Source organism: Saccopteryx leptura, chromosome 10 (assembly GCF_036850995.1).
Source record: "Saccopteryx leptura isolate mSacLep1 chromosome 10, mSacLep1_pri_phased_curated, whole genome shotgun sequence".
In the NCBI taxonomy this organism is placed as follows: domain Eukaryota; kingdom Metazoa; phylum Chordata; class Mammalia; order Chiroptera; family Emballonuridae; genus Saccopteryx; species Saccopteryx leptura.
The window spans coordinates 59,530,045-59,542,048 of NC_089512.1; the positions used below are offsets into that span (position 1 = coordinate 59,530,045).

Sequence of the window (12,004 nt, forward strand, 5' to 3'; positions counted from 1 at the left end):
GCTTCAGAAGATAGTGAAAAAAAAAGTTCCTCCATCAAATTTGGAGTCCAGTGTAATAGTTAGTAGCTGGTTCTCCTAGAAATAGTAGGAAATTACAAAATAACAAGAGGTTAAAGAATATAGGAGTCTTCTCCTCTCTTTTGTGAAGATAGGCTAAAAATACTAATTTGGGGGCATCATGTTGTCATCACAGGTGTATGGTTACATCTTTTTTCCTTTACTTTTCTCTCTAGGGTTAGTTTTTAAATTCAGGGTTACTTCATGGTCCATTATAGCTGCTGAGATCCAGTCATCATATCTGCAATCTAGGTTGGCAGAAGGCGGATTCAGGGAGGTCCAAAAGGCCAAGTAAAATTCTTCATTAAAATTTATTTTAATAAATATATTTTTATTTATTAATTAAAGTTGTATTTATTAAAGTGTTTACTCTCACACAACAATTTTGCTTGATCACACGGCCTCACCTAGCTACATAGGAACCTGGAAATGTGCATGTTGAAAAGTCAGGGTTCGGGTTGGCAGATGAAGAGAATGGACATTGGGAAACTGTGATAGCCTATGCTTCGCCAGCCAGCATGCCCTAGTTTGCTTCAGACCATACAAGTCCTTTGAATAGTGTATCTGGCTTCCTGTGATGTCCACTCTGGAAATCTTCCAGAGATGAGTCTGTCTCCTACTTTGCCCCACACTGCACATGTGCAGCATAGTCCTGAACACAAATGGTTGTAGCCTCCACCTAACTCATCTGTCCATGATGCCTGACACCAGGCAATGAAAGCAGGCACACTCAGTAACACCTACTGGGTTTGGCTTATAATAATAATGGCAACACTCCTAGGTACGGAGGTACTGAGCCTCAGCACGAGCCCCACACTGTGCTAATAAGCACAGCGCAGGCATTACTGCAGGGCAGTTGCTGTAAAATGTAGACATGGCTTCATGACCTTGGCAGAATCCAAGGAAGCTCCCCCAGCATCCAAGTTTATACACTCAATTGGCTATTGCATTAACTCATTTCCCAAGCAGAATTCAGCTGTTCCCTTCTAGTTCCTACTCAAACAAAGAAACACAAGAAATGTAATCTTTTCTATGTGGGATTAATTATGATTCCATTTTCCCCTTTGGTTTGACAAGTAAAGCTAATTTTCAGGGAAGAGGCAGGTGAATGGGCAGATCAGCTGCTGGCTAGGTGTACCGCCAGAGCACCCGTGCGCGTTACCCTTTGACCTAGAGTCAAAGCAGACGTGGCCGGGAGAGCACTGCTCTGCTCAGTGAGGGGACATGGGGTTCTGATTCCAGAAGCTTCCTGAGCTCCCTGGGGCAATGTTATTTCAGTGGGCGCTCTCTTTGTGGCTCTGGGGCACTCCCCTTTGTTTATCAAATCACTGCTGCCCCCCAAGGTAATTAGAAATTCTGTACATCCTTGAGGTCTGCAGATGGGACCTGTCTACCTGGCGAGTGAAGCAAGCGCCCAGCTTTCGAGGGCTGCCGTAACAAAACATGACGTGGCTTCTTTATCCTCTCACAGTTCTAGAGGCTAGAAGTCCAGTATCAAGGTGTCAACAGGTCTGGTTTCTCCTGAGTCCTCTGTCCTTGACTTATAGATGGCCTTTGTGTCCAAATTTTCTCTTATAAGGCCTCCAGTCAAATGGGGTTAGAACCCACAGTAAGGGCCTCATTTTAATGTAACCACATCTTTAAAGACCCTATTGCTAAGTGCAGGTACATTCTCAGGTACTGGGGGTTAAAACTTCGACATATGAATTCCAAGGGGCACGATTCAGCCAATAACACACTCCTGGATGTGTCCATACTGGGACTCAGCGCTGGGAGGATGTGCCGGGCTGTGAAAGTCCCGGTTCCTGCCAGGACTCACACTCACAATGAGAGGGGAAGCACAAACACCCGAGAAATAATAAGCAAGTGGGTACATCACATTCTAACATTCATGGTTGTCAACCCCAGCTGCATATTAAACTTAGGCAAGTTTTTAAAGAAATAACTGATACTAGGTCCCTGTCCCTGACCAATGAAATCTTGGGGGGAAGACGTGATGCCTGGGCACCAGCATATGTATATGTACCTTTTCTGATGTTCCCCAGGTGATTCTAAAGAGCAGGCAGGGTTGAGAATAGCTATTGTAAACAAATACTAGCCTGTATTCTCACAAGTTGGCCTTAGGATTAGAGGTAAGTGTGCATCCCATTTTCCAGCTTCGTCTGCTAGTACCTATCCCCATGAGACCCTTAAGGGAGAAGGTTAACGTGCTTGAGAAGTAGTTTAAATGCATAGCTTTGAAGAACTAGAGAACTACATCCAAATCCCAGCCCTTCCCCTTAGCAGTGCTGTAATCACCTTGAAGCAGGGACCTCACCTTCTGAGCCTTGGAGTCCTCCCCCACAAAATGCAGTCATGCCTCTGAAATCACAGAGAATGCCTACATTGCTGGCAGAAAGTAATTAATTACACTGGGGAACAAATTTTTTTTTCATTTTCTGTTGCATGAGGTTTTAGAACTTTCTATATATCTCTGCATTGCTGACTCCAAATCTGAAATCCGTTTTTTGGTGCATGCTCTAGTTTTTATGCAATTTTAATTTTTTTTGTTACAGTTAATGGCATGCATTGGTTTTTAAATGATAAACAGTAAAGGGCAACGACTCTTGGATTGAACATAACCACAAGGCAATTAACATTTTACAAATATCACTTTTACATAATTGTAGTTGTTTTTAAATGTAAAAAATTATTATCTGATATAAACACCCTCTTATTTTATTTTAAGATTGAATCATGGCTTCTTCGAGTAGGCGTAAATGTAAGAATAGTCCTGACACCTTCTGTTATCTATGTGGCTGTTACACACTTCAACGTCAAAGGCGCAATATTTCATCATTTGTGACACGTGCATATATTGCCTATTTTCAAGTTCCCCTTGGCGATTAAGACAAGAATTGGGCTCCTCATATTGTGTGTCATAATTGTGAGGAAATGCTTTGTGACTGGACAAAAGGAAAACGCAAAGGAATGCCTTTTGGTATTCCCATGGTTTGGCGTGAACATAAGGACCACAGCAGTGACTGTTATTTCTGTCTGATCCATACAAAGGGCATCGGCAAGATAAAACGGCATATGATCGCATATCCTAATATTTCTTCAGCAATATGACCTATCCCACACTCTGAGACACTCCCGGTTCCAGTTTTCAATGGTTTTTATTTCTTCTAAGGATGAAGAAAGTGAACATGGTGATCAAGTGTATTTTGATAAGATGCATGAGGAAATGGTTGTAGAATCTGAAGGGTCTTCTTCTGATGCCAAGCAGGCATTAACCCGTCAGCAGTTTAGCCAACCCAAATTGAATGACTTAGTAAGAGATTTGGGCCTATCAAAGAAAGCAGCTGAGTTATTAGCCTCCAGGCTTCAAGAATAGAATGTACTTCACTAGTCAGCTAAAGTATCCCATATCAGGAAGTGTGAACAAATTTTTGTGGACTTTTTTTCCAAAGATGAACACTTTGTTTACTGTCATGATATCAGTAGTCTTCTCAGCCAGCTAGGTGTTACCACTTACAGTCCAACAGAATGGCGGCTATTTCCTGACAGCTCTAAATGGAGTCTGAAATGTGTTCTCCTACACAACAGGAATGTTTTTGCAGTGGTTCCAATTGGTTATTCAACTCATCTGCAAGAAGATTATAGTGACATAAAAATTGTCCTCGACATTCTGAAGTATGAGGAGCATAACTGGATCATTTGTATGGATCTTAAAATGGTAAATTTCCTGCTAGGACAACAGAGAGGTTTACAACGTATCCTTGCTTTCTGTGTTTGTGGGACAGCCGAGCTCAGGAGAAACACTGGACACAGAAGGAGTGGCTGAAACGTGAAGCTCTGGAAGTAGGGATGCAAAATATTGTGAATGAACCTGTAGTTAATCCAGACAGGATCATTTTTCCCCCAATTCACATCAAACTTGGCTTAATGAAGCAGTTTGTTCAGGCTTTGAATAGAGAAGGTGAATGCTTTCAACATATTATTTCTGCTTTTCCTGCCTTGTCTTTCAAGAAGATAAAAGCCGGGGTATTTAATGAACCTCAAATTCGAACCCTAATACGTGACGAAGAATTTTCCAGGAAGATGAATAAGGAGGAGAAAGCAGCATGGCAGTCTTTTGTGGCAGTTACAACGAACTTCCTTGGCAACAAAAAAGCAGAAAACTATGAACTGCTGGTTCAAATGTTGCTGTTGGCTTTCCACGACATTGGATGTAACATGAGAGTTAAGATTCACTTCCTGAACAGTCACCTTGATAAGTTTCCCGAAAATCTTGGAGCTGTTAGTGATGAGCAGACTACTGCTGGAGCATCAAATGAGATTGTCCTCAACAAGGACACGAACACAAGAGCTACAAATGCAAAATTTTGCCTGAATAGAATTTAAATAAGTTTTGCGCAAATTTTATGATTAAAATAAGTGTTTTAATATGTTCTATTTTGAAATTGTAGACAAATTTTGATGCAATCATATCTTTTAGTATATTAATGTATTTACTGCATTATATAAATTATTATATTTTCACAAAGATGATGCCCAAGAAGACATACTACTTCATTATGTTAAACTAAATGTTGAAAATTTTACAATAAGATGAAAACCTAAAATCATGAATTGCAAAAAAAACTGTAGCTTACAGAGAAAAACTAATGTCAGATTTGAGATCAGCACACTCGAATTAGGTAAGAACAAGTGTTTTTGTGGATGCAACAAAAATTTTGTTCCCCAGGGCTATTTCCTACTGTTACTTTTATGACCTAGGTGAGATGCTGGCATGATCAGTATCTGTAACTTTTTTGTTGTTGTTTAATATTATCAGCACCTGTCAATGAAAAGCATTTAGGTGCTGATAGACCCTTGCTTGATCCATAGAACAAGTGAGGCTTTTCTCAGGGCTCCCTTGCAGGGTTCTGCACTGGGTCTTGAGCAACCCTACACACCCTGTGTACTGGGCTCCTGGCCCGTGCAACCACGTGACTCCTATTCTCTGCTATGGTGGGTGTCCAGGCTAGACTGGTCCTGGTGATTGGCAGTCGGAGCGTTCACAAGGAGCGGGCTAGGGCTGTGTCAGTGTACCACCTGTGCTGTGAGATGTGCTCTGTGGAGCTCCAGGAACAGGCGGGAGGACGTGGCTACTGATGCCGAAGGAGAGAAGGCACAGCCCCTTTGGATTTTCAGTTAACAGATCAATAGATGGGGCTTCCCACTTTCCTGGCTCTCTGAGAGGTAGTCTCCAACAGGGCTTCCCATGGCCACAGTCCCTCTGTGAGGAGTGTCCTGTGTCCCAGCTCTGTGCCCTATCACTGGCGAGTTGAAAGCAGCCCCAGCAAACACTTTTTACAGCTCGACAAAGAATACGTATTTTTAAATGCTACCCTAGTGAGTCACTTTGCTCCTCATAATTTTGGATTCAGAACAGCTTAAATATGTCCCACAGCAGGTCTCTATTTCAAATCCTTCCCTGTCTGGCTTTTAGGGCTATATTTGCAATCATCAAGCTGTTTCAAGATTGGTTCTTAGGTAACCGTTTATCCAAAGTGAGCTAATTCATTGAGTCGTTACAGGTAAAGTACCCGGCCTCATGGGCACATAGTAGGTATTTAATAAATGCTAGCCCCACAGGTAGTTACTAATAAGCCTAAAAAGTAGCTGAACTCAGGCCTTTGAAATTCAACCTTCTAATTCTTAGAAGAAAATGTTTTTCTTGGTCATGGTTGTTGTCTAGTTGGAAAAGAGCAGCTTCAGCCAAGCAGCTCTAAGCAAGTCCTAATGTCCTGGCCTGTCATGTGACCTGGTACAGGAATGCTTAGGTTGCCCAGGCTTTGTTTGTGTTGTTTTGAGTTTCTTCTTCAGAGCCCATATCTGCCTTCTGTCCTGGCTTGGAAGAACGGCTGGGGACACAGCGATGCCAATGATGAGGTCTTGGGCTGCAGGCTGGGGCTCAAGGGGCCTGGTGCTGATGCCACGGGGATGCAGGCATGTTATCTGTATGAGATTAAACTCCCCCTGCTGAGGGCAGCAAAGCAGCACCGATCTTGGGCTGGACCCAATGCTCTGGGCTTATTTTAGAGCCAAATGAAAGCAGGCAATTACCATGTTCTTTAACTATAATCAGCCAAACAGGATACAGATAGCCACAAAATGGAGTTATTTAAAACAGTAACAAAATCACTTCAAAAAGGGTAATAATCTGGAAGTCTCTCTTTCTGTAACATCTAGTTAAAGCTGTCGTCTAGGCGTGGAGAAGGCAGGGAAGGCTTGTTTCGTGACCTCCTGACGGCAGGGGTATCAGGAGGGCTTCCTGGTGAAATGAAAGGCAGGAACCCTAGCCTAGAGGCTGCCCCAGAGCAATTGAGTCTGGCCCCAGCGTGTAAACTCCAGCCTTTGAAGTGATCCCAGGAGAATCCAGCTTCCTGCCCTCTGGCCGTCTGGGTGGTTACCATGACAAGGGGCTCTTACTAGCAGGCCAGCTGGTGCAGCCAGGCCCAGTGACACCACAACAGCCCCTCAGCTTGGGTGGGAAATTGAGTCTGGACACTGGTTATGAGAACTTAGCCTGGGCAGCACTTCCTGTGGCATTGCGAACAGACTCGGGTGGGACCCAGGGCTGCATTCTAAGCATTTCCTACCTAGACTCTTTCTGACCAACCGAGTAGAGTAAGGTCAGCACAGATTGGCCCCCATTTAATTCTGGTCCTGACACTGGTTAGGTGTATGAACTGAGCACAAGGTTCAGGCTGGCTGAGATTCAGTTTGCCTCTCTGTCCAATGAGGTTGATGAAAATCTACCTTGCAGGGACATGTTTAGAAGACGACCTTGCTCATGGTTGCTAAAAAGAGTTTGATAAGTATAATATATTAGCTGTTGCTACCATGGTCCTCAGCTAAGAAACCCATGCCCAGAAGTTCCTGCATAGTCTCTTGATAACTCCAGCATAGCTTCTGAAGGTGCCTTGTACAACTGGAACGTGTGAATTTTACACTGTGTCATATGTGCCAATGAGCTGAGAAAATTAGGAAGGAGGCTGGTCCATCCTCCAACCAGCTGGATAAAACCTGAGTCAATTCCCATTGCATTAAACACCAACCCCATTAATTAATGATGGCAGTGAAAACCATACCAATAAATTACCATGGCAGCTGCCACCCTACCCGCTGCTGGAGGAGCCTGTGTCATGTGCTATGCTAAATGGAACACGCATGTGGCTGCAGCTCGTCATTACGGCCACCTGTAAGGTGGCCACTGTTCTCAACGTTTCACAGGTGAGGAAAGTGAAGCACCAAAACGTTAAAAAAACAAACAAACCCAGAACATTGTAATAAGCAGATGATTTAAGATTTCAGTTCTGGTGTCACTTACTTCAAAGCTGGTATTTTAACAGTTAGATCATGCTGCTATCACTTGGGTCTTTGGGAACAGTATAGTTTTAAGAGCCCAACTGCTAACAGAGAAAAAAAAATAGGCCTTCTGTCATAAGGATCATAACAGGCCTCAGACACTATACAAAGTATATTTCAGTATACTTTCACCTGCCTGAGTGTTTACATCTCACATGTCTCTGTGCGTCATTTTATACATGAGACAATGGAGCCTCAAGAGAGGGTAAGCAACCTGCTCAAGATGTCACCCTGGACAAATGGCAGAAGCAAGCTGTAAGCCAAGGCCATCCCGTAGCCACGTCTGTGAGACCCAGGCACCTGCTGATCCGCTCAACCTGTGCTGCCTCTCTCCCCCCCCCCCCCCCAGGTATCTGCCCTAGAGACAGAGTCGAGCAGTAGGAAAAGGATGAAGCCCAAAATAATTCTTGCAAAATTCTAGAAAACCCTTCCAGGACTCCCTGTAGGAACCCCCAGATGAGTTTGCCGCTGTGGCATGGTGGCACCAGTTATAGTTGTCCCTGGAGTCTGCAGTTGACCCTGTGGCTGGGTTACTACAGGGGTTGTCAGTGATTTCTGAGGGACGCTTGCCTGGGTACTTCTCCGGCCAGAGCCTTGGCTGGTTGCTCATGGCTAGCATAGCATTAGGTACCCCCACACTAAGCGCTCTATTGTTCTAGAAAGTAGCTTCTATGGGGCGAGTTCCTCTTGGTCACGTGGGAATCCTGTAGTACTGCAGTGTTAACATGTCCTCTGGCAGCTGCTGTGAAACTCAAGCTGGACTTTAAGTGTCTCTCCTTTGTGCCCAGAAGAGTGGGACGGGGCCCAGGGGAAGCATAGCATGCATGTCTCCTTTGGGAAAATGGGCTTGCTCCATCTAAAAGCAGTGAACTTGCTACCAGAAACTGCCATTATCCTTTGTAAAGCTGATAGGAAAAGCAATTATAAAATAGATCTTCTGAGTACAGGTCATAATGAGGACAAAAGTTATGCTTTTATCACCAGTGGAGAAAATAAATGCCCATTCTCTTGTTTCATAAACAGCACTGTTTTCAAAAGTGAGAATACACTGACTATCATGGTGGTGGCAGTGGGGTGGGGATTAGTCAGTGAGCTGGCTGTTTTCCAACAAATTGTCAAAGTGCTGGGCTTATGTGGGTCCAGGTATGTCTTCTAGTGCTCGAGAGAGACAGAGGATCCTGCTATTCCTTACTTCAAACTAGCCCTTCCTAGCTATCATCCTGGAGATATAGCCAAAGCGGATTTCTTCCAAGGCCCAGAATCCAGTTCAGAATCGCATATTCCCTCTGAGGAATACTGGTCCATGCCAATCATCCTTGACAAACCAACATGACTGTTGTATCAGTTTGTGTGTGTGGGTGGTGGGGGGTTCTCCTATTTCCTCACCACCCTAATATCCTTATTCCCTTTATTCTTCAATTTCTAAGTATTATAGACCAGAATGAGCTTATCCACCCAGCGCTAAAAGAGCCAAACACTAAACACTGAGAATTGCAGTGGAGAAAGAAAGATTGGCTATTTTATTATAAATGGCAACATCCAAGAGAATGGGAAGCTAATGCTCAAAAGCCTGAACTCTCTGATCCAGGGTACAGAGTGGGTTTTTAAGGGTATAGGGGGAACAGGTTTGTGGAGGTGTTGGGAGTGCAAGTTTTAATTGGAGGACCTTGGAGCTTGGCCATTTATGGCAAAGGACATGAGTAGGGGATCTTCCTGGACAACAAACCCTCTGCTTCTGAAAGGGTTTCAGTGTTCAAGCTCCGGTGATATCCTGGTCCTTTGGTTCCTTGGGGGTTTGGGGACAGACTTCGCTTCTGAGTGCAACTGGAGGTCGAAGTTCTCTCCTCTGCACATGCCTCTGCGTTATGACTTGCAGTTTGGGTCTGTGGTAACTGAAAGTCAACTCAGTACTTCTTTAAACAGGATAGCGCCATTTTGAGCTAGTTTTGCACTTACACAGGGCATCATTACTGTGTCTTCAGTCCTAGAGTTTGCCGTGTTCCTGGTTTGAGGGCTGAAGAAATATAACTTTTTGCCTGTTGCTAGTGAAAACGGGGTCCTTCCACAGAGTCATGGGAAAAGCATTTCCCAGATTCGTGCATGGTTAAACTTGAGGTACTGTGGCAAGATTTTCTGTTAGGGCACACAGGGCACAGGTGTCTTTGAAGAGGTTGCCACACTATCCCATTCACAACCAGATGGCTTAGGTCTGTCTAGAGGTGGAAGAAGTCCATCTTGTGGGATTGCAGGCCCACCTGTACCCACTAGGCTCAGAAGGGCCAGGACCCAGAGATGCATCTCCTCATCTGATGTGCCCAGGCCGCAAACAGTGCTGTGCTTAGGGTCCGCGGGGCTGCCCGACCCCAGAGGGCTGCCAGGACCACATGGCTGCCGTGGAGAGAGAACATGCCAACATCAACACCAGCACATGATACCAAGGGAGCGAGCCAGGGAGAGCTTTGTTAGGCTCTGATTATATCATCTCAGCTTGGGAAGGACAAGGCACCCTTTCAAACCAACCAATCAACTTCCCAATCTTTTGCAGGCTTGCCTTGGTCCTTCCCCAACCAATCTATTTTTTAGATATTCTGGGGTTATCTGTCCCTTATTCAATCCGATTGTTTTCCCAGGCTAGGCTCTGCCCTTTGTCACCATCTTAGTTTTTATTGTGCATGTGCTTACCTCCCTCTGCACCCATCTTGGCTTTTACTGGGCATGTCTAAAAGTTCTGATATGTCATCTGGTTTCTAGTGAACATGTGCCCAGCAGGGGAATCTCTCCTTTCTTCTCCCCTCACCCCACTATTGGGTGCCTACAGGAGGTCTGGCTTTTTCCCAGTAAGATCCTTCCTCCCTACATGGGGGAAGGGAGGAGAGTTGATCCCTTTGGTGGGCAATGCTGGAATTCCCTGGGGAGAACATGAATGCTGCAACTTACTAGTGAAGCAGACCTAATATCTGATCCAGCTTCCAAGTCAATTGGGCTTCTTAACATGTGATTCCTTTTGCTCCTCTCCTTTATTAATATCTAGCTATTGACACAAGACTCCCACCTTCTAAATTCTTCTAGCTGGGCTAATAATCAAATTAACAGAGACAGATTAACAGGAGAAAATGTCCAAAGTTTACTATACAAATGTATATTCAGGGATCCATAAGAATGTGACCCAAAATGCATTGAACAATTGAGGTTTGTATTCCATTCCGGACAAAGGAGAAGTAGACAGGGGTCTGGGAATTCAAAGGGGAGGTAGGTAATTCACAGGAAGATGAAAAAGAGAGACCACAAGGCAAACAAATTTTTGCCAGGCACCCCACAAATAATGGGGAGGAGGGTCTTTCCTAAAGATCAGGTTTTTGCATGGATCCTTCCTATCTCCCATACTTCATGCATATAGGCTAAAGTGAGCATGCAGAGAGAGGTGACCTTGCTAAGATCTCCTTCCTAAAGGAGGCCTCTCCATCTGAAGTCCTCAGGTAGGAAAGGGGGAGAGTCAAAGGCTCATTCTGGGCCCTGGCTGGTTGGCTCAGTGGTAGAGCATCCTGCCAGCATGTGGAAGTCCAGGGTTCGATTCTTGGTCAGAGCACACAGGAGAAGCACCCATCTGCTTCTCCACCCTTCCCCCTCTCCTTCCTCTCTGTCTCTCTCTTCCCCTCCCGCAGCCAAGGCTCCATTGGAGCAAAGTTGGCCCAGGCGCTGAGGATGGCTCCATGGCCCCTGCCTCAGGTGCTTACAATGGCTCCCACTTTAACAGAGCGACGCCCCAGATGGGCAGAGCATCGCCCCCTGCTGGGCATACCAGGTGGATCCCAGTCGGGCACGTGCAGAAGGCTGACTGCCTCCCCATTTCTAACTTTGGGGGGAAAAACCCCAAAAACTCTTTTGCATCTTTGGTTCCTTAACCAACAGCTTAAAATCAATATCCCAAAAGGCACTTTTTGGGATGGTAAAACTTTGGTTCCCTTCACAGGCTTGTCATCCTTATTTTCTGTGTGCAATTATCTGTGTTCAACCCTGCTACACTTGATGGCCGTGTTCATGCTGCACCGTTTGGTTCCTGTATGTCCCCGTTTAGTGAAGCTCCTTTTCATTCTTTCCTACAGAATTACCCTTTATGACTATCAAGCCATGTGTAGGGCCAACAAAGAGAGCAGCGATGGCGCCCACGGTCTGCTGGATGTAAGTACAGTGTCATCACCCAGAAAACCGCGCGTCTCTGCCACTGTGTGAGCCTGTCTTTTCCTTTGGGTAATCAAGTTACCTTTTTCAAAACCATGGATGTTTCAAAGTAGTTGCTGATTTTGCTGGTTGAGCAGAGTCACTTCTGTTTAAATCCAAATTCAGTGACTATATGAATGACAAACAGATCACAGTCTTGGATGGATTAATGCAGCAGCCCCCATTTGATGGATAGAAGAGGGGACAAGTTTTGAGGATTCTTTTATGCTTCTAAAAGAGAATTTGGTTGGGGTCAACAGAAATATTCCTCTGGGTTTGTCAGAGAACTGCTGGCCTCTGAACCAAGTCAAGTTTGATGGCAGATTTTCAC

General features: G+C 44.8%; 1 protein-coding gene across 2 annotated transcripts in view; it reads left to right on the forward strand.

Annotated features, from left to right (window-relative positions):
* The window catches only part of CACNA2D3 (calcium voltage-gated channel auxiliary subunit alpha2delta 3), a 1,028,076-nt gene that overhangs the window by 938,236 nt on the left and 77,836 nt on the right, over positions 1-12,004 (forward strand). For both annotated transcript variants that reach the window (XM_066350330.1, XM_066350329.1), the window contains one exon: positions 11,559-11,634. In XM_066350330.1, coding sequence (XP_066206427.1) covers positions 11,559-11,634 — 76 coding nt within the window. The remainder of the gene's footprint in view (positions 1-11,558; positions 11,635-12,004) is intronic.